Here is a 27,466-nt window from a genome sequence, read left to right on the forward strand (position 1 = left end):
AAATTATACACAAAAAAAAAAAAAAAAAAAAAAAAAAGGGACAGCTATCCTTGAAGACTTTTTATGTACTGGGAACATAGTGCCTGGACTTTTACAACATTGCTGGAATTTCTCAAACAGTGCCTTGGCTCCCCAAAGATTAAGGACTGCTCTGCTGGTACACTCAGGTAACCTATCAGACCAGGTCATGATTTCTAAGCCAAGTCCTTCAGCTTACTGGCCTCAGATCTCTCAACTGTGGAATGGGCAGAATAGTAATGGACTTGCCACCAAGCAACACCCATTAAATGCTCTGGAGCTCCTGGCTGAAAGAAGCTGTAAGAAAGCTGATTACTCATGAAGTGTGTGTTGTGTGGTATGATCATAAAGATGACCCAGGAGCAAGGAAATGAGAGCAGCTTTTCTATAGCCAAAGGGCTCCTCCCAACATCTGCATGTAGCTCATGGCTCAGACCATGTGTTTCCTGGTGCTGATCAATTACTTATTATGCTTTGCAGACAGGAGAGAACATGTCAGAGCATACAGACACTGGTCTGACGCTAGAGCCTCATGCCTGCTTTTGATTTACCACATTTGGGAAAGCAATTACAAGCCCCACATATTTCTTTCTATTCTTTGTCAAGCAACTTCACAGATGCTAAGGACCATGGCTGTTTTGCTTCTTGAGGCAGGCACACCTGCACAATGCTGCCGAGGCTTGTTCTCCTGTACCCCCTGAAACGGGTCTCAAATGAGCAGTGTCCCCAAATGATGGCAAACACAGAGGGCCGGGGACCATGCTGAATTTTCATCACTCTGTAGGAGCACAGCCACTGTCGCTCATGTCATCTACTCTTGAAGTACACCCTCTCAGCCTTGGGGTACCCGCCTGCTCACTAATTAGGATAGTAACTCCCCATTCACAGGGTGGATGTTGAAGGGTCAGGAGAAAACATATTGTAATAGACTTACCCTGCAGATTGGTGTGTCTTCGACATATAACTCCATAAAAACAGAGATGACAGAGCTTTAAGACCCCTAAAAAACTGATGGAGCTTTTTACCTTAGTAAAGTAGGTGCCATTGTCTCCACTGCACAGATTATATAATTGAGGCCCCAAAGCACACAGCTGTTTTGTGTCAGTGCTCTTGCTTGCTCATGAGCATCAAAGTAGATTCATTTCCTTCACTTGGTTCAACTCAGGGTAAATCTGATCTCATTTAATAACAAGCCAATTGCCAAGACTTTCTATGCTATTTTGATCTGAGTTTTGTATATCTTCTTTCTACAGATTGGTATTAGCTGTTCCACTACTAAGTTCCTAGATCTTTGGAACAGTCGGCCTCATGTTCAGGGCTGAAGATGGTGAGCTGTGCTTGGGAAGCTGGTGGAAATGGAGAGGGGACATCCAAGCCCCAGTGTGACAGTTTGGCTTGGAGTGGGCTCCTAGGCAAGGAAGGGTCTTTAAGAACCTCAGTTGCCTAAGACATTCTTTTTTTTTTTTTTCCACTTTCAAATCAAAGCCAAGAAAGAGGCTAGTCAACATGCTGTTCGTAACACAGACTGGTGACGAGGCAGGAGGGAGGGAAAAGCCAGGAAAAGTCAATCACTGTTTGGGTCCTTCTTTGGGATACCCACCTTGTGGTTCCGCCCATGCTTATCCAACAGGGAGATGATAGACTTGATGTGGCCCTCTGCTATCAGATTTAAGGCTTCTGGGCTTTCAATCAAGATGCAGTGCAAAACTTCCAAGATACCTGTATAAATGCCACAAAAATCACGTGGATGTTAAATATCCTTCAGAACTGACCATACTTCAGAAACCTGACCTATGAGTGAAAGGACCATCCTCAGGGGACAGAATGTTATCAGTTCCTTGAACCTATGAAATATTTCCAGCCAGAACAAAGACTGCAGCCATCTCTGGTAGACTTCAGGAGCCTCTGGGGCCTAACCAGTCTGTAATTTAGAGAGGAGTTTTACTTAGGCATTAACCTTACCTCCCATTTTCTTGGACAAAGACATGATCCTTCTGTGTCAAGATCTAGAGAAGCAGCAAGTTAAAGAAGCCAGAGAAAAACAAACACCATATGATTTCACCCCCATGTGGAATTTAAGAAACAAAACAAAGAAAAAAGAGGCAAAACAAACTCAAATACAGAGAACCAACCAGTGGTTACCAGAGGGGAGGTGGTGCGAATAGGTGAAAACAGTGCAAGGGTATTAAGAGCATACTTTTCATGAACAGTGGGTAATGTACAGAACTGCTGAATCACTGTATTGTACACCTGAAACTAACATTGTACTGTATGTTAGTTATACTTCAGTTAATAAAAGAAAAAATTTATAGAGAAGCAGTGGCAAAATGGAATTCTTCATTTGGGTCAGACCAAGCAATATTTAATTAAAAAGGTGGATGCCCAGTTTACTATAAATTCTAGAGGTCCTTCAAGTAATTTAGAAAATACTGTGAGTGTTCCTCAAACAAGAATTTTTCTAGGAACCGGGGCACCTGGGTGACTCAGTCGGTTAAGCGACCAGCTTCAGCTCAGGTCATAATCTCGCGGTTCGTGGGTTCGAGCCCCATGTCAGGCTCTGTGCTGACAGCCAGCTCAGAGCCTGGAGCCTGTTTCAGATTCTGTGTCTCTCTCTCTCTGACCCTCCCCTGCTCGCGCTGTCTCTCTCTCTTAAAAATAAATAAAACATTAAAAATTAAAAGAAAATTAAAAAAAAAGAATTTATCTAGGAACCACCCCAGAAATTATTTTCATTTTAGATACACTTGTGTATCAAGCAAACTATAAACTCACTAAATAAAGTTTATCTTTGCCCCTTTTCTTGGCACACTGGATGATTTTCTCTGTGAAGGGAAGGCTTAAGAAAAATGGGTGCCCCTGCAGCCTGGCAGCTACAAGGGTAACACACCATGATGAAAACATAAGGGAAGTAGTTGGCCAATACCTTTATTGGTTTTATTGAAAACACTCTGTCATTCTGGTTTTCTCAAGGTCTTTTTCCATCAATTAGTATGAAGTGTATTCTGGCCCACAGAGGCATGGAAGAAAAAACAGGGGCTTGGGAATACACGGGTGTAGGTGGAGACCTCAGGGGAGCCTTCCTTTGGCCTGTCCAAGCTCAGGCCACCTCTGGACAATGAAAAAAGCATGAAAACCTTTCAGCTTTCGAGAGAGGGTCCCACAGCTGTCATGGCTTCTCATCTCTGAGGAATCCAATGGTTGAGCCTCACAGCCCAGTTACCACCAACCACTATTCTCTTGGCTCAGATTTTCTGAGTCATCAAGAAGGGTTATAGAGAGATGGCAAGGTGATTTAGCAGAATGGAGGACCATCATTTCCTCCTATCCCATGGTCGTCCTTCAGTCTGCATCTAACCCAAACACCATGAAAGCCTCTTGAATGCTGAGAACAAACTGAGGACTCATGGGTGTGGGGGGAGAGGGGGGAGATGGGCATGGAGGAGGGCACTTGTGGGGATGAGCACTGGGTGTNTGAAGTCTGGGTTAGAGTGGTTAAATAAAGTCATAGCATCATAGAGGCACCAGGAAGATTTAGGACCTTCTTTTTGTTGAAGTAATTATTTGAGGATTGTTTACAACTCAGTGGAAAAAAAGAATTATTCAAAGATACAACTTTTTCCGTTAAAAAAAAGAGAGATTGGGAAAAAACCAAAAACCCACCTTCTGCCCTGGTTTCCTGTCAATGCTTACCTGAGGAAGATTCTAGTCTGTCCAATTTGCTGATTAACCAATCAAGGTTATTAGAGAATTGAGCGCAGTTGTTTCTGTTTCCACGAATGAGAGCAGCTGCAAACAAGGACACGTCTGAGCATGTAGGTTAAAGGGCAGGAGGATGGGCCTAAGAACTTGGGAAGCTGTTAAATATTGCAACTGCTTAGCAACTAAAAGGAACTGAATGTAATCATCTTCCCCTTCCAAGCCCTTTGATACAATTGTTCCTATACTTAGAAAAGTGAAAATCTACCATTCACTCAACTATTCCAGAGAATCCAAGCACCTGTCTACTTGCTGGGAACAGAACAATGGGAACAACAGCAGATACCTGCTTGGTTTGCTGGTTTAAGAACTCCATTCTTTGCACTATTTATTTATTTTTTAACGTTTATTCATTTTATTTATTTCATTCAGAGACAAATCATGAGTGGGGGTAGACAGGAGGACTGGGGAAACACACAATCTGAAGCAGGCTCTGCACTCTGAGCTGCCAGCACAGAGTCCGACACGGGGCTCGAACTCATGGACTAAGAGATCATGACCTGAGCCTAAGTTGGACACTTAGTCGACTAAGCCACCCAGGTGCCCCTGCACTGTTTTCTTAAACCCAGCTAGAGCTTTGCTATTTTTCGGTGCTAAAGGGAGGCTTCCCAGTGAAACAGCTGGAAAGGTTGGTTAAACGAACAGGCAGGGGCGCCTGGGTGGCTCAGTCAGTTAAGTGTCTGACTTCGGCTCAGGTCATGATCTCACTGTTAGTGAGTTTGAGCCTGGAGATGGGCACTGTGTTGACAGCTCAGAGCCTAGAGCCTGCTTTTGATTTTGGATCTCCCTCTCTCTCTGCCCCTTCCTCTCTTACTCTCTGTCTCTGTCTCTCTCAAAAAAATAAACATTAAAAAATATTTTAAAAAATAAACAGGCAAATAACAACAAAACAGGAAACTCTCAAATATCTAAAACACATCAGCATATGACAAGGGTTCCCAAAGTGTGCTCCCTGGAGACTAAATTGTGGCACTTGAAAACTTGTTAGAAATGCAAATTCTCCGGCCTTATCCCAGGTGTAGGGAATCAGAATCTCTGGGGATGAGACTGTTATAGCCAGCCCTCCAGCTGATTGTGATGCCTGCTCCTGCTTGAGAACCCCTGGCAGAGGACATTGCTAAGGGTGGGAGAGAATATGCTGTCAGGAGATTTTTCACCAAACGAAGCAAAGCAACCTTCCTGCCACAAGCCTGTGCAACAAATCCACCTAAATCATTGGCCCCGTGTTCTTCGTGCTATTGGTTTTCTTTTTTTTTTTTAATTTTTAATGTTTTATTTATCTCTGAGAGAGAGAGAGAGACAGCGTGAGCAGGGGAGGGTCCGAGAGAGAGGGAGATACAGAATCTGAAGCAGGCTCCGGGCTCTGAGCTGGCAGCACAGAGCTCGACGTGGGGCTCAAACCCATGAACAATGACATCATGACCTGAGCTGAAGTCGGATGCTTAATCAACTGAGCAACCCAGGTGCCCCGTGTTGTTGGTTTTCAAAGATAGGTTTTACAGATGCTTGAAAGATATCTGGATGAGGGAAAGGTCTTCCTGAGGACCTCTGCTTTGTACCTCCACAGTCAGAGGAGGGTTGGATTGAGTCTGATCCCCTGGAAAACTGCTTTCCAGGTCTGCTGCAGGGTTAGGCACAGGGTGCTGGAGTCAGGCGGCCTCATACCATAGCTCCTTCCCGTACTATATACATGACCTTGGGAACGTTATGACTTTGTGAGCCTCAGTTTCTTCTGATTCATGACTAAGCAGGTAACAGTACTGATGCCTGCTGAAAGTGTTGCTCCGCAGATCAAAAAGAGAGAGTCTACTGCTTGGCAAAAAAGCTCAATAACTGATTGTTGTCGTAAAATTGCTGTTGAGCTTGAGCCATACCATTATAAAGTATCAGGGTTGGAAGGAACTTCACAAGGTCAACACAGAATGGTGGTAGTCCAAACAGCCTGACCCTCAACATCAAGGATGGGTCCAACCTGATGTTTCTGGCTCCCTCTGGCCCACTCAACTTTCTATGGACTGTCTCTCATGGGACACACACTTCAGAGCAAAGCCCCCAATTGCTGCCTTATGACCATCTCAGCGACTGCCCGTGGCCACCTTCTCATCGGGGCGAACCTGATTTTCGGCTGCCTTCCTCCTAGGCTTGCTGGCCTAGGCCCTGTGGTAGCACTGCTTACAGCAGGCCCCGGGACATCTCCCCCACAGGTGTTGTGAGAAGAAGGGGCGAGTGCTGGAAATTCCTCACTCTCAGCCCTTATTCCCCGCACCAAAATGAAGTAATGAACAGGCCAAAGCAGCAGGAATCACAACTGACCAATAAGAGCCCAGTGAAAGGTCAGGGAGCTGAAAACAGTAACAGTCCTTCAAGTGCAAGTATCTGAGTCTAAAAGGGGAGCACACTGCAAACATGCTCTAGTCTTGTTCCCTCGTTTTATTTATTAAAAATATTTTTTTAGGGGCGCCTGGGTGGCTTAGTCGGTTAAGCGTCTGACTTTCGCTTGGGTCATGATCTCGCGGTTCATGGGTTCGAGCCCTGCGTCGGGCTCTGTGCTGACTGCCAGCTCAGAGCCTGGAGCCTATTTCAGAGTCTGTATCTCCCTCCCTCTCTGACCCTCCCCTGCTCGCACTGTCTCTCTCTCTCCTAGAAATAAATAAAACATTAAAAAAAAAATTAAAAAAAATATTTTTTTAATGTCTATTTACTTTTGAAGGGGAGAGAGAGACACACAGCATGAATGGGGAAGGAGCAGAAAGAAGGCAGGCTCCAGACTCTCAGCTGCCAGCAAAGAGCCCAACGCAGGGCCCGAACCCACCAAACCACAAGATCATGATGACTTGAGCTGAAGTCAGATGCTTAACTGACTGAGCCACCCAGAGGCATCCCCTGATTTTAAAGAATGACTGGGGGCACCTGGGTGGCTCAGTTGGTTAAGTATCTGACTCTTTGTTTCTGGCTCAGGTCATGATCTCACAGTTCCTGAGACTGAGCCCTGGGTCAGGCTCTGTTCCTGACAGCAAGGAACCTGCTTGGGATTTTCTCCCTCCCTCTTATGTACGTTCTTTCTCTTGCTCTCTCTCTCTCTCTCTGCCCCTCCCACATGTGTATGCTAAGTAAACAAACACTTAAAAAAAATAAAGAGGAAAGACTGGGGTTCAGAGAGAGTAAGGGACCATCAAGGGTTGTACAGGTAGTTTTGGCTGAACTGATCACTATCCGCTTCCACTCGCTGGGGACTTCTTGTTCTAGGTATGGAAAGTACCATAAGCTGCTGGCGAACTGAATGAACAGAGGATTGGAACTGGAGTCCAATGGACTGGATTCCAGTGAATGAACAGTGAATTGAATGAACAGTGGATTGGATTTGGAATTCCAGTGGATTGGAATCAACTAGTTAACAGAAGATTCCCAAGGAGTGAGGCTGAGTGACGATCGGCGATCTTGCACAGACACCTTTGGACACCCTCCCAGGGTGAGGCTCCGGGGCTGTGCTTACCCAGCAGTTTGTACAGCAGGCGCAAGATCTCTTTCCAAGCCATGCCGCTCTCCTCCCTTGCAATTCCTGCGAAGTGTGCCACGCTGTTGTAGATATTTAAGCGATCAATGCAGTTTAACACAAGTGCCAACATTCCCTGTAAGGAGAGATGGGGAAAAGGTGAACACTCCTGAGAATGCAGGATCCTTTTGTTCTTTTCCCTCCCATGTCATTCACCTTTTAAAGCTCATCACGCTAACATGCATATAGACCTTTACGGTCTTTTTTTTTTTTTTCTCTTCAGAAACAAAATGTATACGTTCTGCCTTCAAGACATACATAGCATCCATTTGGAGGATGAGTTAGCGGTTTGCTTGTGATGAGCTTGCCCCCATGTGTTTATCTCAGTCTAAGGACAGATCAAAAGAGGGAGCGTGAATGAGTCTCACAAAAGCTTGCTCTGTGTCTGGTGTGAAAGGATTCTGACTCACCCAGAAACAGACCTAGATATAGTTTCTATTTTCCTGTTAAATCTCAAGTAAGTTCAAGAAGTTCCGTTTGGATGCACAAAGACAACCATGCTTGCTTCCTCCCTCTCCCCTGTCAAAAGGGTAGGAATGAGAGACAATAAAATCAAAGAGGATTTTAACTACTTCCTTCTAAATTATAATACTATGCTGCCCAGTGAAAACATCTGTGCCTAGTTGTACTTAAAGACTCAGTTTCAGTAGCCTTTCAGGCATAATGTCCCCAGAGCCAGTCTGTGTGGATCAGAAGACTGAGCAGGGAGGGGTCCATATCCCAGGCCACTAACTTTGCAAACGCCCAACAAGGGATAAACCCTGTCCCCAGGAATGGGGGCCCCACAGGAGAACGACCATGGCCTGTTACTGCCAAAGCCTCATGTCCACGTTCATAAAAGTCATGTGATCTAAGGTCCCGCCTAGCCAGGGATGGAGCCAGAACTCCAGCCAGAGGCCCCCAGCCCCCACCAACTCCAAAGTTTGTTTTTCCTTGCATCCAGGTCCCATCTCTAGTGACTCAGATGCTGAGGTACTAAGTCAGACCTGGCTTTACCTGTTATCTTTCAACCAGCTCCTCAGACATTTCCGAAGCAGTGGAACCTGGCCATGTGTATTTTTCGAACAGGTTTCCTATTTTAGACTTACTTCTTCCTTGAAAAGATTCTGTCTGTTCTTAAGTGAACGGAGCTTGTTCTGTTTGTCTTCATGCTGCAGCTCCTCCTCTGGGGGCTGGAAGTAGGCGATCAGGTCCTGTAAGGTCTGCAGGACCTCTTCTATCGGCAGGGTGACGGGGGCCGCTGTGCGGTTGTTTCCACTAAAGAACACAAGATGGACATGGACGTGGCTCAGACACCCCACCTTCAGCAGCATCCCTGACAAGCATCCACCAGATCCTGGCTCTTATCTGCCTCACGTGGGGCACAGTGCATGGCTTCTTGCAGCAGTCGCTCAGGGAATGACCACAAACTGGTGCTTGCCCACCAAGAGACAACAGAAGAAAATGTCTGCTTCAATTTTCAAGCCATTTCATAAAGGGAAATGACCTGGGGCCATCTGCCACACTTTTTCATTAAAAAAAAAAAAATAAAAGCACCTTTAAAAATCATAAACTTATTCATTCATGGTTGTCTGGAACTATCACAGATTCTTCTTGGAATAGGTTAAACATAGGTCAGAAGGGTTTCTGTCACTGAGGCTCACGTTCCATCTGTATTTTTGTCTTCTCTCTCTATGTATCTCTCTCTCTCCATGTTTTTCATGTCTCTGCAGGTGTTTTTCTCTGTATGTGTGTGCACGCACAAACCAGCTCCCCCTCCTTATGTTATCTCCTTCAGACTTCCTTTGTGCACCCTCTGTCCTCATTTTAAACAACCCCCCCATCTCTCTACATTCTTCTCTCTGCCTTCATGTCCCTCCCCTTCCTCAGTGTTACCCTCCCCACCATCGTTCTTGCTCTCTCTGTTGTGATCCTCCTATCCTGAATCTGTGTTTCTGTCTCTGTTATAATTTTTCAAAAAGTAGTGTAATTAAATCCTGTAAATGCAGAGAGACCTCTAAAAAGCCCACATTTTCCCTACTCCTTGGTGGGTACACTGGTGAGCCTTCTGGAAGGCAAAGGCTGAGAAACAGGAAGGGGGAAATGGACCCAGCCCCCATGAAAATGCATCATGGCTCCAGGAGACTGAGAGTGGTGGAATGTAGAAATAACGTCATGGCTTTTTCTTGGGTCAATTTGTAAGGACTTCTCCTTGCATTTACAGTGAATTTAGTTATATATTAATCTGGACACATGTTAAGAAAAGATTGTTATCCATGCCTGAAGCAAAGGCTTAACAAGCCCTAAGAATGTTCAGTTTATGAAGTGACAATTCCAATTGTGTATACAAAAATGACAAAGTGTTGGGGCACCTGTGTGTCTCAGTGGGTTAGCGTCTGACTTCAGCTCAGGTCATGATCTCATGGTTCAGAGGTTCAAGCCCCACACTGGGCTCTACACTGACAGTGTGGAGCTTGCTTGGGATTCTCTCTCTCTCTCTCAAAATAAATAAACTTTCAAAAAAAAATGACAAGTGCATGCAGTGAGGACAGAACACCAGTAGCTTATAGGCAGGGAGGTCCTTTTCATGACTGTATGCTCTGGCCTGTGGAGGTGCACAGGGAATGCTCACTAATGACTATCTGAGATATTACAGGATACATGCTGTGAGGACATGGGGTGAAGGTTTGAGAATACAAAACCCAACTGGGAATAACTTCCCAGTTCTAAATTCGAGAAAAATGAACACAGTCTCCCTAGTATGTTTGGTCCAGGTACAGAGTCCCCTAACCCCGCCCCCACTTTTTAAAAACATTTTGAGTTGACCAGAAACAATGACACCAGTAAAGAGCGTTTCTTTGTGTGATTAAAAAAGGATGAAAAGATAAAAGAGGTTTGTTGCTATTTTTGTAGTTTGAAAGGGCAATTTACAGGGGCTTGGAAAACCCAAGTCATAGTCACTGCCATGAACATATGCTATCTGGAGTGCCTCTAAGCCTTTTGGGCTTCATCTCCCCCCTGGAAAACAGGAAAGGTACAATCTACTATTGCCAGGGTCCTTCTGGGTCTAATTTTGTTCTGTGGGTTCTCAACGCTAGATTGCTTTATCTTGTCCTTTCAAAACACCTCAATATAATAATCTTCCACCGGACTGAGGCAGATCCCTCTTTTCCTCAAAGCAGAACACATAGCACATGCCTGGCAGTGGGGACAGTGGGGAAATAGATACGACCTCTGTATGGCTTCAGGGTGCTCATGTTCTACTCTAGAACCTTAGGGAGGAGATTCAGATGTACCTAGAAGGCTAGGGACAAGATGATGTCTCAAAAGAAACTACAATGGTACCCAGCTCATCCCAGCCATCTTTCCCTCCCTACTTCAGCCACTGTCCTGCTACCTTCTCAGATCTTTCCAAGGACTTCTTTTGTTTAATTCAAGTATGATCCCAGGGGATCCTGAATATTTACCATACTATTACCATAACACAATTATTTATGTATTGCTTCCATCCTAAGGTTAAACTCAGGACAGCTGGGCAGTATCTACTCGTCAGCAGGATTTCTGAGACTCCCTCACCCCTCACAGTGTTCATCTGTCCAACTGGACAGCTCCCAGCAACTGACCCAAGGATGATGAGACAGCACAAGCCAACCTCAACCTTTCTTCCTTACTGTTCTTTCTTCTTCCTTCCCTATTCATTTAACTTTGATGTGGTTTTTCCCAGAAGGCCACCCCCCATCCTTCTGGTTTCTACCATACATAGCATGTTCTGTTGGTTTCTCCAAAGAGACACGAAAGGAGAATCTTACTTACAAATTAATTTTTTATCCTTCACTTGCCAGCTTTTGAAAAATTTAAGTGCTATGGTTTTTGTAGCCCCTTTTGGTGCTGCATGGGCCTGTTTCTCAGTAGTCCTCCTTTCTTCTAAAAAAAAATCTTGCAGCTTGGAGAATCCAGAATGTCCCTCCTTGAAGGGGAACATCCACAAAAGCTGAGTGAGGAGCTTAGGAAATTCTCTCTCCCACAAAATAATGATAAAATTGGGATAAATCAACTAAAACCATTGTTTTAGGGTTCTTGAAAGTGACCGAAGCCATAAAATAAATTGAGATTGATTGACTGACTGACTTACTTATTAAATAACGAGCCTCAGAAGACTAGGAGTCTATGGTGTTTCAGTCCGAGGCTGTTCCCATGCTTTTCCTCTGGCTTCAGACCGAAGAAGTTCTCACAAAGTGGGATAAACCACGATCAAGGCCACACAGTGCTCAGGAAGGACTGGAGAGAGACCTAGTTATCTACTCATCTCTGACTCAATGTGAGGTCTTATACAAGCAGAAAGCAAAATCCAGGACAGACCTAAAACTGCCTGAACTTTGAATGTGTTATCTAGCCCATAAGCAGGTCTATCAGCAAATACTTGTAAGAAATATTTACAAGGCAATTAGGCTTGCCTTCTAAGAAATACTAAGTAAAGCACTTCAGGCTGAAAGAAAATGATACCAGATAGTAAGTAGAATCCACATCTAGGAATAAAGAGCACTGGTAAAGGTAACTGTGCAGGTAAATATAAAATATGGCATAAACATATTCATTTCTCTTTTGTTCATATATTTAAAAAACACAAATGGATAATAAAATAATGATAAAGCTGGGCTTATAACATATGAGGATGTAATACACATGGTGATATTATCACAAGGAGGAGGAAAATAATACTGGAGCAAAGTTGCTTTATTTTACTTGTTAGTATTAAACCAAGGAGGAGTGTTAGAAGTCGAATACAGACTGAGTTTCCTAGAGCAACCACTAAGAATCTAACTCAAAAAAGTAGCAAACCCCCCCCCAAAAAAACCTTAACAAAGAAATTAAAATGGTATACTAGACAACATCTATTTAACACAAAAGAAGGCAATAAAGGAAGAGGAGAAGAAAAAAGAACAGGAGATCCATAATAATCAGATAGCAAAATGGCGGACATAAGTCCAACCATTTGAATAATTACATTATCTATAAATGGATTACACACACCACAAAAGGAGACCTGTCAGAGTAGTACATAAAAACAAATATTCAGCATATGCTCTCTACAAGACACACTGTATAGATTCAAAGATACAAACAGGCTGCAAGGAAGAGGACTGAAGAACTTAACACCATGCAAACACTAACCATAATCTGCATAGAAGGCATCTGGTGTGGCTTTACAAAATAGATTTTAAGATAAAAGATGTTCACAGCGAAAAAAAGGGCAATGTTTTACAACTATGAAAGAGTCAATATATCAGGAAGATATACCTATTATGAACATATAACCACCCAACAAGACATTATGTGAAGCAAAAGTTGAGAGAATTGAGGGAGAAACAGACAATTCAAACTACTAGTGAGAGATTAAACACCCTATTCTCAGTTAATGTAACATCTTCTAATGGAACTATATTAATAAAGGGCAAAAACCATATGATCATCTCAATAGACAAAAATAATTTGCCAAAATCTAACTCATTCAAGATGTAAGAAAACTCTCAACAAACTAGGAATAAAAGAGAATTTCCATAATCTAATGAAGGGAACTTTTAAAAACCCTGTAGTTAACATCATATTTAATCATCAAAGACTGAATGTTTTCCTGCTAAGATCAGGAACAGGACAGGGATGTTTGTTCTTTCCACTTTGAGTTCACATGATACTGGATGTTCTAGTCAGAGCAATCATGACGGGGTTAGGGGGTGGGAGGGAGAAAGGGCATCCATACTGGAAAGGAAAAAAATAAAACTTTATTCACAGATGATATGACCCTTTATGTAGATAAAGAACACACACACACACACACACACACTAGAATAACACTTTTCAGTTAAGTCACAGGATACATTATTGATACTTTAAAAACAATTTCTATATGTCAGTATTATTTATGCAGTGAACAATCTGAAAAGAAATTAAGAAAATAATTCCACTTGTAGTAGCATCAGAAATAAATACTTAGGGGGGATCTGGGTGGCTCAGTCAGTTAAGTGTCTGACTTAGGCTCAGTTCATGATCTCATGCCCATGAGTTCCAGCCCTGTGTTGGGCTCTGTGCTGACAGCTCAGAGCCAGAAGCCTGCTTGGGATTCTGTCTCCCTCTCTCTCTCTGTCCCTCTCACACTCTGTCTCTCTCTCTCTCTCTCTCAAAAATAAACAAACGGTAAAAAAGAAAGAAATACTTAGGAGCAAATTTTATAAAAGAAGTCTAAGACTTAAACACTGAAAACTGTATTACCTTGCTGAAAGGGACTGAAGAAAGATAAATAAGTGGAGAGACATTTGATGTTCATGAATTAGAAGATTCAACATAATAAAGACAAAAGTTCTCCCAAAATTGATCTCAAGGTTCAAAACATTCTCTGTAAAAATCCTGGCAGTCTGTTTTGCAAAAACTGACACAGTTATCCTAAAATTTACATGGGAATTCGAAGGACCCAGAAGAGTAGTGCCTGGGTGGCTCAGTCGGTTAAGTGTCTGACTTTGGCTCAGGTCATGATCTCACTGTTCGTGGGTTTGAGCCCTGCATCGGGCTCTGTGTTGACAGCCAGCTCAGAGCCTGGAGGCTGTTTCCAATTCTGTGTCTCCCTCTCTCTCTGACCCTCCCCTGCTCGCTCACTCTCGCTCTCTCTCTCTCATAAATAAATAAAAACATTAAAAACAAAAAAAGGACCCAGAAGAGCCAACGTAACTTTGAAAAAAAGTACAAAGCTAGAGGATTCACTGTATCTAATTTCAATACTTAACTACAAAGCTATGTTGATCAAGAGTGTTGTTTTGGCAAAATCACAGATATGTAAGCCAGCTGAATAGAATTGAGGATCCAGAAATAAACCCTTATATTTATGGTTACTTGACTTTTGATAAAGGTGCCAAGGCAATGTGATGGGGGAAAGGATGGTCTTGTCAGCAAATTGTATAGGGACAATGAGGTATGCGCGTGATTCACTTAAAAAAATGAATTTCAATTCCTACCTCAGACTGTATATAAAAATTGATGGAACATGGATCATAGACCTAAATGCAAGAGCTAAAATTATAAAACTTTTGCAAGAAAACACAGGAGAAAATCTTAGTGACTCCAGGTTAGGCAAGAGTTTCTTAGACCAGACACCGAAACAAAAGTTTCGCGAAACAAAAGTTAGGTTAAAATGGATTTCACCAAAATTAAACCGTTTGTGTTTCAAAAGACAGCATTAGTAAAATGAGAAGAAAAGCCACAAACTAAGAGAGAATATTTGCAAATCATGAATCAATAAAAGACACGCAACTGCAAGATATGAAAAACTGTCAAACTTCGGCATGAAGACAGACCACCCAACTTAAAAAAATAGGCAAAAGCCTTGATTACATTTTACTAAAGAAGATACATGAATAGCGAATAAGCACATGAAAACATGTTAAAAATCATCAGTCACTTTGGAAATGCAAATTAAAACCATAACAGCATACCACTGCATATCCACTAGGTTGTCTACAATCAAAAGTCAGACAATAAGGATGTGGAGAAACTGGAACTTTATACATTTCTGTGTGGAATGTCAAATGGTGTAACTGCTTTGGATGGCAGGTTTTCAGTTTCTTAAAAAATTAAACACACTCAAATGTCCACTGATGGATGAATGGATAAACAAACTGTGGTATTTGCATACAATGTAACATTATTCAACCTTACGAAGGAATGAAATTCTAACGTTCTACGAAAGGAGTGAATCTTGAAGACTTTGTTAAGTTGAAATAAGCAAGGCACAAAAAGACAAATATTGCATGCCCAATTAAGTCAGCCAATTAAGTGAGTCAGATTCATAGGAAGATTAAATAATGGTTACCAGGGCCTGGAATGGGGGTGGGGGGAGGGAAGGGAGAAATGGGAGTTATTATTATTTTTTTAATGTTTAAAAAATGTTGAGAGAGAGAGAGAGAGAGAGAGAGAGAGCGTGCACAAGTTGGGGAAGGGTGAAGAGAGAGGGAGACACAGAATCCTAAGCAGGCTCCAGGCTCTGAGCTGTCAGCACAGAGCCTGATGTGGGGCTCAAACCCACAAACCATGAGATCATGACCTGAGTCAAAGCTGGATGCTTAACTGACTGAGCCACCCAGGCGCTGCAGGGAGGTATTGTTTAATGTGTATGGAATTTGTTTGAAATGATGTAAAATTTCTGGAGATGGATAGTAGTAACTGTTGCACAACAACTTGACTTTAGTTAACATCACTAAATCATATACTTAAAAATGGTTAAAATAGTAAATTCTATGCTTTGCATATTTTATCACAAAAATATAAAATGTTAAACAAGTTACACATGACTTTGCAATTCTACTACCTGGTATTTACCTGAGATAAATGAAAATATATATCAAAAGACTTTTACACAAATATTCACGAAACCATTACTGATAATAAGCAAAAGTAGAAAAAATCCACTGTTCCTCAAAGGACAAAGAGAATGTGAGGTACATCTATACCTGTCTGTATATCTCTTTCTATAGATAGATCTCTCTATATATATACACATGTGTGTATATACACAACCATATATATATACATCTACATATATATACACAGGCGTATACATTTATATGTGGATGTGTATCTCATATACACATCTTATGAGATAAGAGGAACACTCTTCAGCAAGAAGGAGCAGAGCACCTTTATGTACTAAAATAGGGATGAACCTCAAAAATGGAATGCTCAGGGAAAAGATCAGGATCCAAGGACCACATACTGTACACACTAACTTATAAATGTGTTAAATTGAGACCAAAATCAGATGACGGGTTGCCCAAGGCTGGGGGTGGGAACTAATATACACTGCAATGGACATAAGGAATCTTTTGGGGGAATCGGAATGTTTTAAAAATGAATTACGGTGATGGCTGCACAGCTCTGTAAACTTATTAAAATTCACTGAGTTGCATACTTAAAAGGATGAATTTTATGATATGTAAATTATAGCCCAATAAAGCTGCTTAAAAATAATTTTCCCACTGTCAGGTATGTAACTCCCACTGACTTTTTAAAGTAATAGCTTTATTAAAATATAATTCACATATTATACAATCATCTATTTAAAGGGTACAATTCAGTGGCTTAATGGTTTTTAGTGTATTTATAGAGTTTTGCAACCATTGCCTTGATCAATTGTAGAACTTTTTCATCAGCTTCGACCAAAATCCCATATCCATCAGCAGTCACTCCCCTTGACCCTTACAACCACCCTAGCTCTAGGCAACCACTGATGTACTTTCTGTCTCCACAGAACTGCCTATTCTGGACATTTCATATAAATGGACTCACCACAAAAAGCATGTATCCGTCCTTCATTCCTTTTTATGGACAAATAATATTCCATTGTATGGATATGCATATGACACATTTTATTTATCCATTCATCAGTTGGTTGTTTGGGTTGTTTCTCCTCTTGAGCTATTATGAATAATGCTGTTTTGAACATTTGTGTACAAGTTTTTGAGTAGACATGTTTCACATTTCTTAGGTATATACCTAGGAGTGAATCTGTTAGGTCACATGGTAACTCTGTGTTTAACCTTTTACGGAATTTCCAGACACATTGCAAAATGGCTGTGACATTTTACATTCCCACCAACAGTGTACGAAGGTTCCAATTTCTCCACATCCTGTCTCACACTTCTTATTAAGTCTTTTTAATTATAGCCATCCTTGTGAGAGCAAAGTGTTCTCTCACTGTGGTTTTGATTTGCATTTTCCTCCTGGCTAATGGCACTGGCCATCTTTTCATATGCTTATTGGCCATTTGAGTATCTTCTTTGGAGAAATGTCTATTCAGATCTTTGCTCATTTGTAAATTGGTCCAATTGTCTTTTTAGGTTGAGCTGTGAGAGTTCTTTATTCTAGATACAAGTCCCTTATCAGATATATGATTTGAAATATTCTTTCCCATTATGTAGGGTTTTTTTCCCCCACTTTCTGGACGGTGCCCTTTGCAGTAAACAAGTTTTTAATTTTGATAAAGTTTACATAGTTTTTGTTACTTTTGTTTTTGGTGTCATATTGAAGAAACTATTGCCTAATCTAAGGTCATAAAAATTTAAGCCTTTGTTTTCTTCTATCTTTCTTCTTCTAAGCCCAGTTTTTACAGTTTTAGGTCTTACAGTTAGGTCTTTGATTCATTTTGAATTATTATCATTATTATTATTTTTATCTATGAGGCAGGGGCCACTGCCCTTTAAGACACAGGGGCAGGGTTTGAGAGAACCAAGAACCAAATAAAGCCACCCAACCTCTAGGGTGATGGTTCAGACTACACAAAAGACTCATGTTTGCACATAGTTATCTTTCTCCTGCCTGTACCAAGCTATTCATTCATACACCCTTTCTATGAAGAAGGGGAACAGGTCAGACATAACATGGCACAGAAAGGAGGGACTACTTTGCTCAGGGATCATAGGAAACCAAGGGCAGGGTCACAAGCAGACAGAATGGCTGACTTGCAGGCCTCTGCTCCCTTCTGTGGTAGGAATACCTACTTGTCTATCTTCCTTTCTCTAGTTTAGTCACAGGACCCCCGGAGTGGTCCTGCGAACACAGCCAACCAACCTGAGGTTGTATTCCTCAGCCTCCCTGCAGTGGGGTGTGGTCACATGACTCATTTTAGCCAGTAGAGTAAAAGAAAAAGTGATCTACTTCTGGGTCATATCTTAAAAAAAAAAAAAAAAAAATCACTTGCTCTCCACTACTTCCAATTTCTTCCCCTACACCTCTCTCTCCCCCTTTTTTTGGTGGTACAGACCTGAGAAGTTGTGCTAGCAAGCTATTTTTGATCGTGCAGATGGAGAAAATATAGCAGGACAGTTGGTCTCAATTGTGTTGATTAGAATCACCTGAGGAGCTTTAATCAAAAGCTCGTGTTGGAATCCCACTGCATAGATTCTAATACAGTCGGTAGGAGACACCACCTAGGCATCAGGATGTTAAAAGGTCTCCAGATAAATCTAACATGTGGCCAAGGGTAAGCCCTCTATTCCAGGGCAGTGGTTTGTAAACTTTATGACACTTCAGGGTCAGCTGGAGGGCCTATCGAAACATGATTTTCTGGGGTACCACTTCCCAGGTGTCTGATTCAGTATGTCTGGGGTGCAACCTGAGAATGTACATTCTTAATAAGTTCCCAGGTCATGCTGCTGGTCCAGGGACACACTTTTAAGAACCTGTAGGAGATCTCAGAGCAGCAAGATAGAAGGAACCCGAGCCCCCGTAGCCAGACCTTGCCTATCCTATACTGTTAGTTAGGAAAGAAATAAGTATATCTTGAATTGCAAGAGCAGCTTAGCCTATATCCTAACCAACACACATTGCTTGGATCGCACTATTCCAACAAGAAAAGTAAAGGCATAACGCTTTTTTCTTACTTCATGCAAATTCACACACACAATTTAAGCCCCCTTGGCTTTAGAGGTATTCTCCTACAAAAGAAGGACGGCTTGGAATACTGCACTGTTTACAACAGAATCCATTTCTCACGGTAATTGGCGAATACAATCCACAGCGTTCTGTGTTGGCAGCACTGTTTAGGCATTGAGGGGATTATGATCCAAGCAGCCAGTTCAGGTACTTTTCCCATTTAAGTGTCAGCATAGGTGGGTAACCCTAGGCTTTCAAAGCCAATCTATTTGGATCAAAACCATAGCAACGATTCTGAATGATGTAGAAAGCTTTTCTCCAGAGCACAAGAGGGTGTGGATCTGTTTCTCCCCTTTCACACAATAATCCAAAAAGGATTTAAAGTGCTTCGGCACTCTTAATTTTCGGGAAGCCTTGGGGATTCATGACACCAACCTGAGTAACCAATGGGGCTCAAGCATTTGTTGGGCAGCTGGCAGCAGATCATTTCCTGGGAAATAAGATGGAGTCCCAAGCTCTCTGTGGTAAAACTCTTTGTTGGTGTTTAGTAATTTCCTGAAAACTTCAAGTATTGGAAAGGGAGTGGGAAGGTGGGACTGGATGGCCACAGGGTAGAAACTAACAGATAAAGGGAAGGAACTTAGGTACCTTAGAAACTGGCTGAATAAGGCTGTTGTGTTCCGGATGATCCGAGCAGCCTGGGACTCCTCGCACTGGCACCTCTGCAGTGTTAGCCCGTCATCCATGTGGCCTTCCTGATGGAGTATGACCTACCCGCAGAGCAAAAGACACCAGGTCCGGTTACACATTACTCCACAGCTGGACAGTCAACATTTCTTGCAGTCTTTCCCTCATCCCTTGTAGTCGTTCTTCAAAACCAGGTTCCCCTGGATCCGTTTGAAAATAGGACATTAACAAAGTTATTTTGCCCATACTCCCTATTACTGACCTATGAATCATTCCTGAGACATGGTGCTTTGAGGAAAATAAAATTTTATGTGCCACTATGGTATGAGTTACAGTAAATTCCTTAGGCCTAGACAGCCAGTCTGAAAAGGTGAAAACATATTTCATAATAGATTTTCTCTTGAAATGAACACCAAAACTTAGCCTTGGAAATGGGAAAAGTCACTTTGTTCAGAGCCTTTTTGTGCACAGAAAAACTGTGGAAGAAAAGCAAGTTCAACAGAAAACCATCTCCTGGGATCAGGCTTGGATTCCCCTCCTGAAGGACAGCTGCAGTTGACTGTAGAGGTGGAGACACAGCTTAAGGTTGTAGTTTGCTTCTCATGGAGGCAAAGGAGGGGGGTTGAAAGCATAGGCTCTGGTATTAGTTGATGTGAGTTTCAGTCCTGCTCTGCTACTTCCCAGCTGTGTGACCTTAAGCAATTTACTTGACTTCTCTTTGCTTCAATTTCACCATCAAATGGATTTACAGGGTTGTTTTGAGGACTAAATGATTTACATGCAAATCACGGAACATGTTTCCTAGACTCTGAGGTACTCAGTGAACACTTGTTATAAAGGGCAGTATATTACTCATCTCAAGTCAGTTATCTAAAAGTTAAATACAGGGGCGCCAGGGCGGCTTAGTCAGTTAAATGTCCGACTTTGACTCAGGTCATGATCTCACGGTTCATGGGTTCAAGCCCCGCATCAGGGTCTATGCTGACAGCTAGCTCAGACCCTGGAGCCTGCTTCAGATTCTGTATCTCCCTCTCTCTCTGCCCCTCCCCTGCTCACGCTGTCTCTGTCTCAGAAACAAAACACTGAAAAAAAAAGTTAAATACATATTGATCAGCAATGATATCAGGATATAATTTGGGGGCAGGGACAGCAGCTTTGAAGATGGAAGTCAGTGGCATTTTCCCTTGAAAGATTGAAGTATATGTAGATATGAACTGGGGTGGTTTGAGTGTGATTCAAGTCAGAGTTAAATTCTGATTAAACTTCCTGACTGGTTTCCTCTTAATGTGAGTGAAGAGAGACCATTTATAGGTCTTGGGGTGTGGAGTGGAGTCAATTAAATAAAACATGTATCTCCAGAAAACGGATTTAGAAAAGGGTTTTTGGTCTCCCTCCTTTTAATCCTTTTTTAAAGTTTATTTATTTTGAGAGAGGGAAAGCAGGAGAGGTGGGGAGGGACAGAGAGGGAGGGACAGAAGAGAATCCCAACCAGGCTCTGCACCATCAGCACTGGGTCAAATATGGGGCTCAGATTCACAAATTATGAGATCCTGACCTGAGCCAAAATCAAGATTCCAGACACCACCTGACTGAGCCACCAGGCACCCCGTCTTTCTCACTGTTAGCACAAAGCAACTTCTTTTCCTTTCCGGGTGGAAACCTCTTATTATTTATTCTTCTGAAATTGTGTCCTGCCTAATATAATGAATTCACACAGGAAGCAGAACACTGGTTTACAAAAGTTTACAATCAGTTTTGACAAAAGACTTAGCACTGCATCTAGCTTAAGTGTTAGCAAAGGATACCCTTAGTATTAGAGTCACCAGCTGTTTCAGAACTACCCTGTCAGAACTTCCCAGCAACCCTTTAACACTGGTACATTTCGACTTGGCAATACATTGCCACTAGGTTTGCTCTGGCCTCAGTCCCAGTATTCGGGTCCCCGAAGACCAAAATCCTTAGATTTTGCTTGTTCAGATACCACATGCAAACCGGCCAGCCAAACAAGAAAGTAACGAGAAATAGGGGGATGCAGCTGTTAGAACACTGGTATGATTTGCCCTATTGATCACCACAACCCAGCTCCTACAGTCTTTTTCTCCTGGAGGAATCCCATGACCCGAGAGCAGACAGCAGAAGCGCAAGAGGAGAATGGGAAGGAGGATGCCTCTTTTATGGTGAGTTACCGTTCTTTAGGTTTTTTACCATCTCTGTTTCTCCCTGGTTTTCCTAGGATCCTGATTTGTTTTATAGAATACTTAACACATATTTGAATATACTTTTGTGTTTTTAGAAAGAAACTTAACCTGTTCTTCACTGAAATAGAGCAGGGCAGCCCTGTCAGGGACTGATTAGGACATCATTTTAGAGAGTTTCTAAAAGGACCTTCCAAATTCACATGCACACTGCAGCAGTTAAATAAATATAAGACTACGGTCCTGGAAGAGAAAGGCAAGGAGAGACACGGAAAGTCAACAACTCAAGGGGGGGATCTCTCCTGGTTGGCAGGGTCCTTTGAGTATGTCTCCTCCCACCTAGAGCTAGAGCCAAGATCCACAAATTCCACCCTCTTTCAATGTCATCATTACCTTAGTAGGTGTGAAAAATTGTGGAGACTCTAAGTAATATTATTGTAGTCTATAGAGGATTTAATTTTCTTCTGATAGGCTGGTAGGATAGATAAGTTTTTGGCATCTATCTTAACGGTGTCCTTCTTCCAGGGGTAGTTCATACTCTTGAGGTGGAGCCCTTTCGGAGTTTAACTGAAAGCCTATTGTATTTTCTTCTTCTTTTTTTTTTTAACGGTTTATTTATTTTTGAGAGGAAACAGACAGCACAAGTCAGGCAGGGTGGAGGGAGGGAGACACAGAATCTGAAACAGGTTCCAGGCTCTGAGCTGTCAGCACAGAGCCCAATGCGAGGCCTGAACCCACAAACTGCGAGCTATGACCTGAGCCGAAATTGGATGCTTAACAACTGAGCCACCCAGGCGCGCCTAGCCTACTGTATTTTTAAGGGCTGTTCCAATCTGAGGGATCCTGAACCCCAACCTCGGCCTCCCTAGTATTGTCATGCTGTTGATGTCTCTGCTGTGCTCTTCTCCATCAGAGCTGCAGACTTTTGTTACTGTCCTGGCGGGACAGCCCATCCATAGTCAGCTTAAGGGGAAACTGCATATCGAATTTCAGGTTCATGTTCCTAGAGTTCCCTCCATTCTATAATGTTGGCTCCTTAAGTCCCAGAGACCCTCACTGACCTTATCTCTCATCTGTCTCTCCAGCCAAATGAGGCCAACACACGCCCCCGCTTCCTTGGTGCTGCAACTCAAAAACTCTGCTGAGGGGCAAGTGGTGGCAAAGGTGTGGCTCACGTAGTATACCCACACTGCATCTGGGATATTTACCACTCATGCCCTGGATGTCCTGGTTGCTGAAGCCTTCAAATGGTTTTGGTTGTTGTTGCGGTTGGTTTTTTGTTTTTTGGGTTTTTTAAAAATGTTTATCCAGTCTTGATAATTGTTTGTAGAGGAAGGGATGAGCTTGTATAATTTAGTCCATGTGGCTCGTTATTTTTTTAAATTTCCTCTCTCCTTTTCATAATTTTAGTGTCACATTTCTGGATATTTTCCTGACATGTGTTACTTTGCACGAAAGTAAGTTATGGTCTTAAAGTTTGCTCCCAACCTCCCTTCTTACAACAACCAGTCATTCTGGGAAGCTCTGCATCACAACCACGGTAGGCTGATGAACTCAAACTACAGTGGACAATGGCTCCTAGAACCCTATTCTATGGTTTCTTGACTGCCCAAACTGGTGTCTTGTAAGGGGTTTTCCAAGAAAAATCATGCCCTTGACATCTGCTTTATGGTTCCTATCAAAAGAAAACTGTTACAACAACTTTCTGGTACAAAGATGTGGTGTGTATCCAAGCCAGTGTCCCAACGTAGTTGGCTGCGACGGGCCACTCCAATCTGAGTGCTCTCTGTGGATACACCATCAGTACGCACAATCTCCTCTTTCTGTATGTTGGTTCCTGTGGGCTTGTTGTCACGTAATCTGCATTTTCTCTGCAGCAATTCTATTTAGTCTCTATATGACAAAAATCACACAGAAACTCAATCACCCACTTAAATGAAGAGAGCAATGGTATGAGTAATCCCCAAACAGCATACCACCAAGAGTTATGTAGTTCAGGGTTTTTTGAGAGCACTGAACAAATTTTCCCTGCTCCTCACAGATTTGCCATGTATTTAACTTTTCTTTTCCCCTTGGGGTCAAAATAACCAATTAGGTGGTACAATCTGTCACAGAATCACTCTTTGGAATAGCAAAAATATTAAGAAGTAAACATACATCGTGTTTGCCTGATTCTCCTGATCACTGCTCTTGCCAACTTGCTTTCAGTTCAGTGTACGATTCTGGACTGTCTTTCTGAGCCTCACCTTTCTTTTCAGAGGTCCAAGGCGGGAGGTCTTGGCATCTTGTGCTTTGTAGGTCACCCACAGACCACTGGCTATATGCTGGACAAAGCAGATGGAATCTCCATACTTGATTTCTGGAACTCCCATGCCTTCTATATCTCGCTTGTGACTAGAATCCAATTTCTCCTTGATTTCCTATTTCATAGAAAATGAAAGAAAGGCATTTCTGATTAAAGAGAAACCAACATATGGAACAAATCATCTATGCAGCGTTTGTCAGCCAGGGAACCCAATACTAAAATCATCATGATGTGCCTGTCCAAGCCAGGATTTCAGAAAGGCTTGTTTCCCTTATCTGCTGTTGACTGTAAAGTCAATGGATTCCCAGTTTCAGCCACTTTAATACTTACTTAAATCTATGGGGAAAGGAGGTAGCTGGTAGGGTCTTGCTTTGGTTTTGATTTTATAGCGTTCCCATTATATTGTCTATTGTTCTCATCCTAACCTAGACACCTTAATAATAATCAACACTTTACTAGCCAGTTAGCTTGTTTTCAGCAAGCTGTATAGTTTTAATGGTCATCTGATATAAATTCCCGAAGTCAGGGCTTAATCCTATCTGTTAAAAACATATAAAAGTCTTTTCTAGAGATCAGCAGAGAAAGCAGATTTATGGATCAGGTAGGGGCTACTGTGCCACCCTTGTCATGCTGTAATCAGGGTGATCAGTCTCTTGTGGCCTCTTCAGTAGTGTGTTGCAGGTAACGGGTTTCATTCTTCAACTGTCTTTTCTCCAGTATGGAAAAAGGAGTTACTGCACATCAGGTATCTGTCTGGTGACAAGCTGAGGTGCCTGTCAAAGACTGAGTCAGGGGGCGCGTGGGTGGCTCAGTTGGTTAAGCATCCGAATTCAGCTCAGGTCATGATCTCACAGTTCATGGGTTCGAGTCCCGTGTTGGGCTCTGTGCTGACAGCTAGCTCAGAGCCTGGAGCCTGTTTCAGATTCTGTGTCTCCCTCTCTCTCTTCCCCTCCCCCACTCATGCTCTGTTTCTGTCTCAGTAATAAATAAACATAAAAAAAAAAAAAAAAGACTGAGTCAGGAAACAGACCTGGAATGCACAGTAACTCTGTCCCCTCCTCATTAATCAAGCCCTCTGGATGGTTCTACTTGACCTCCATTTCTCCTCCACATCTTGCGTTAAATTGCTCATTTGTAAAAGCCATTAGCGAGACAGAATTTTGAATTTTTTTACAGAATAAAAACTGCAGTACTGTTCCCTCTCCTTGTGACAATTTTACTCTTTCTTAATGAAGGGACAAATAGCACACAGGTACAGAGCTCTTACCAAGTACAAGGCAGTGTTCTAAGTTCTTTAACTTGTAGAAACTCTTCCCAACAGCTGTGGATATAACTACAAATACTATCCCAGTTTTTCAGAGGAAAATAGTGAAGAAGATACAGAGAGATGAGTAATTTGTCCAAGGTCACTCAAGAATTCGTGAAAAAGCCAAGTTTTTTTTTTTAATGTTTTATTTACTTTTGAGAGACAGAGAGCATGAGCAGGGGAGGGGAGAGAGAGAGGTTAACAGAGAATCTGAATCAGGCTCCAGGCTCTGAGCTGTCAGCACAGAGCCCAATGTGGGGCCTGAACTGATGAACTGTGAGATAATGACCTGATCCCATAGGACGCTTAACTGACTGAGCCCCCTGGGTGCCCTGAAAGAACCAAAATTTAAACCACGAAGTCTAGCTCCAGAGACTGTGTTCTTCCCCACTGTTCTAAACTCCTACTCATCCTTCAACACCCTGTTCAGATGCCACCTTCTCTGTGAGGGTCGAGTAGTCTCTCCTGCTGGATTTCCCTCAGCACAGTCTCATTCCTTTATTGCGTGCTTAGCCCATCACAGTGTAAATGTACTTGCTTATATGACACTTTCCTTTTTCCAGGCTACAAAAGAATCAAGGGCATGGGCCAGTTTTCAAATAATTTTGGATTCCTAATACAGAGAATCCAGCATGCATCCATTTATTAATAAACATGTACTAAAGTAATATATATATGTGTGTGTTTATATATGTACATACAGCTATATATATAAATATATATGCTTATGTACATATGGCTAAGTAATTTTTTTCTTTCAAATACATTTTTTCATTTTGGTCTGATTTCTTTTTCTTCAAACCGTCAAAACAGCAAAACCAATTATTTTATATACCTTTACAGGATCATCTTGAGCAATGTTAAATCTTTGTAAGGAAATTCTTATTTTAAATGCACATTGAAACACTGACTGGATTTTTAAATATGACATTTCTCAACATGAACATTTCTAAAGGAACTTATTATCTTTGATTTTATAACAAAAGCCAATAGGAAAATAGAATCTGATATATTTAGACTTCGTTATGGGCAGTGGGTCAAGAATTCATTTCCAAACAATGGATACTTGATTTTCATTCCCAAAATATTCCTAATTCTGAAGATACTTAGGCCAGCAACATAACTTAAAATATGCAAAGTTCTCCTTACCCAGCCTGTTCTCTAAAGCATAGATAATTCAGCCAAATAAAATAATATACACAACTGTTAAATATGAATAACTATGCTGACTGCCAAGAGCTCACAGTTAAAATAGTGCATGTTCCCAAGCTATCAATCACTATGGTCACTTCATTTATGTTCTCACTTTTTGTTTATTTAAATAGGACTTTGCCAAAAGAAGAGAAATACTAGGATCTATTTTTCTAGAGCCTGAAATCAATGGATCATTACTGTTTATAGAATGGGGTGTCTATGTCTTTGCTCTTATAAAACAGCATCTACTCCCAGAGTTCTATGGTGGTCACTGTAGTGGCCACTTCTAAATTAAAAGAATAGGAGAGGAGCACCTGGGTCACTTGGTTAAGTGTCCGACTTCAGCTCAGGTCATGATCTTGCAGTTCATGAGTTCAGGCCCTGCATCAGGCCTGGAGCCTGCTTTGGATTCTGTGTCTCCCTTCCCTCTCTGCCCCTCCCCTGCTGACACTCTGTCTCTGTCTCTCTCTCTCTCTCAAAAATGAATAAACTTAAAGAATTTTCAAACAAAAAAGAATAGAAGAAACATTAAGAAAAACTAAGATATGGAGACAAACCAACAATAAAGCTAATCCAAGCCAACCTAAACTCCACCAAGGATATAATAAAGAAATGAGAGTGGCCCATGATAGGGAAGCCTAAGTCGGCTGACAGCAGGTTGGTGATCTGATGTGAGCATGCATGAATGCTCCCCTCTCTCTTTTCACTTGAATATGGCCTCATATGCACTTAATCTACTGCTGCAAATGGACTCTTCCTAAATGACAGGGCTAATCCAGTTACTCTTTTGCATGAACTCCCCAATTCCTATAAGATACAATTTTCATTTCTGAAGTTCGTATATACCATATGCTTTAATCAAATTGGACTATATTCCTTTGATATATTAAGATTCCCTTCTCCTGAGCCTTTATGGACACACACGTTCTGCTTGGCTATCCCCTGTTTTGTCTCTGCATCTTTACATCTCATTCATCAAGCCTTCCCCAGATCCACCTTTGCATTTTCTCTGACCTCCTGGCACTTTCCTTCTCCCCTCTCAAGGCTCTTTACCATCT

General features: G+C 42.0%; 1 protein-coding gene across 1 annotated transcript in view; it reads right to left on the minus strand.

Annotated features, from left to right (window-relative positions):
* The window catches only part of RYR3 (ryanodine receptor 3), a 373,605-nt gene that overhangs the window by 249,667 nt on the left and 96,472 nt on the right, over positions 1-27,466 (minus strand). Inside the window, exons 11-16 of the mRNA XM_077771636.1 lie at positions 23,850-24,023; positions 19,370-19,491; positions 8,416-8,584; positions 7,268-7,403; positions 3,709-3,804; positions 1,619-1,737 (exon numbers count right to left, since the gene is read on the minus strand). Coding sequence (XP_077627762.1) covers positions 1,619-1,737; positions 3,709-3,804; positions 7,268-7,403; positions 8,416-8,584; positions 19,370-19,491; positions 23,850-24,023 — 816 coding nt within the window. The remainder of the gene's footprint in view (positions 1-1,618; positions 1,738-3,708; positions 3,805-7,267; positions 7,404-8,415; positions 8,585-19,369; positions 19,492-23,849; positions 24,024-27,466) is intronic.

The sequence above is a fragment of the Crocuta crocuta genome, unplaced genomic scaffold (assembly GCF_008692635.1).
Source record: "Crocuta crocuta isolate KB4526 unplaced genomic scaffold, BGI_CrCroc_1.0 scaffold156, whole genome shotgun sequence".
NCBI classification, from domain to species: Eukaryota; Metazoa; Chordata; class Mammalia; order Carnivora; family Hyaenidae; genus Crocuta; species Crocuta crocuta.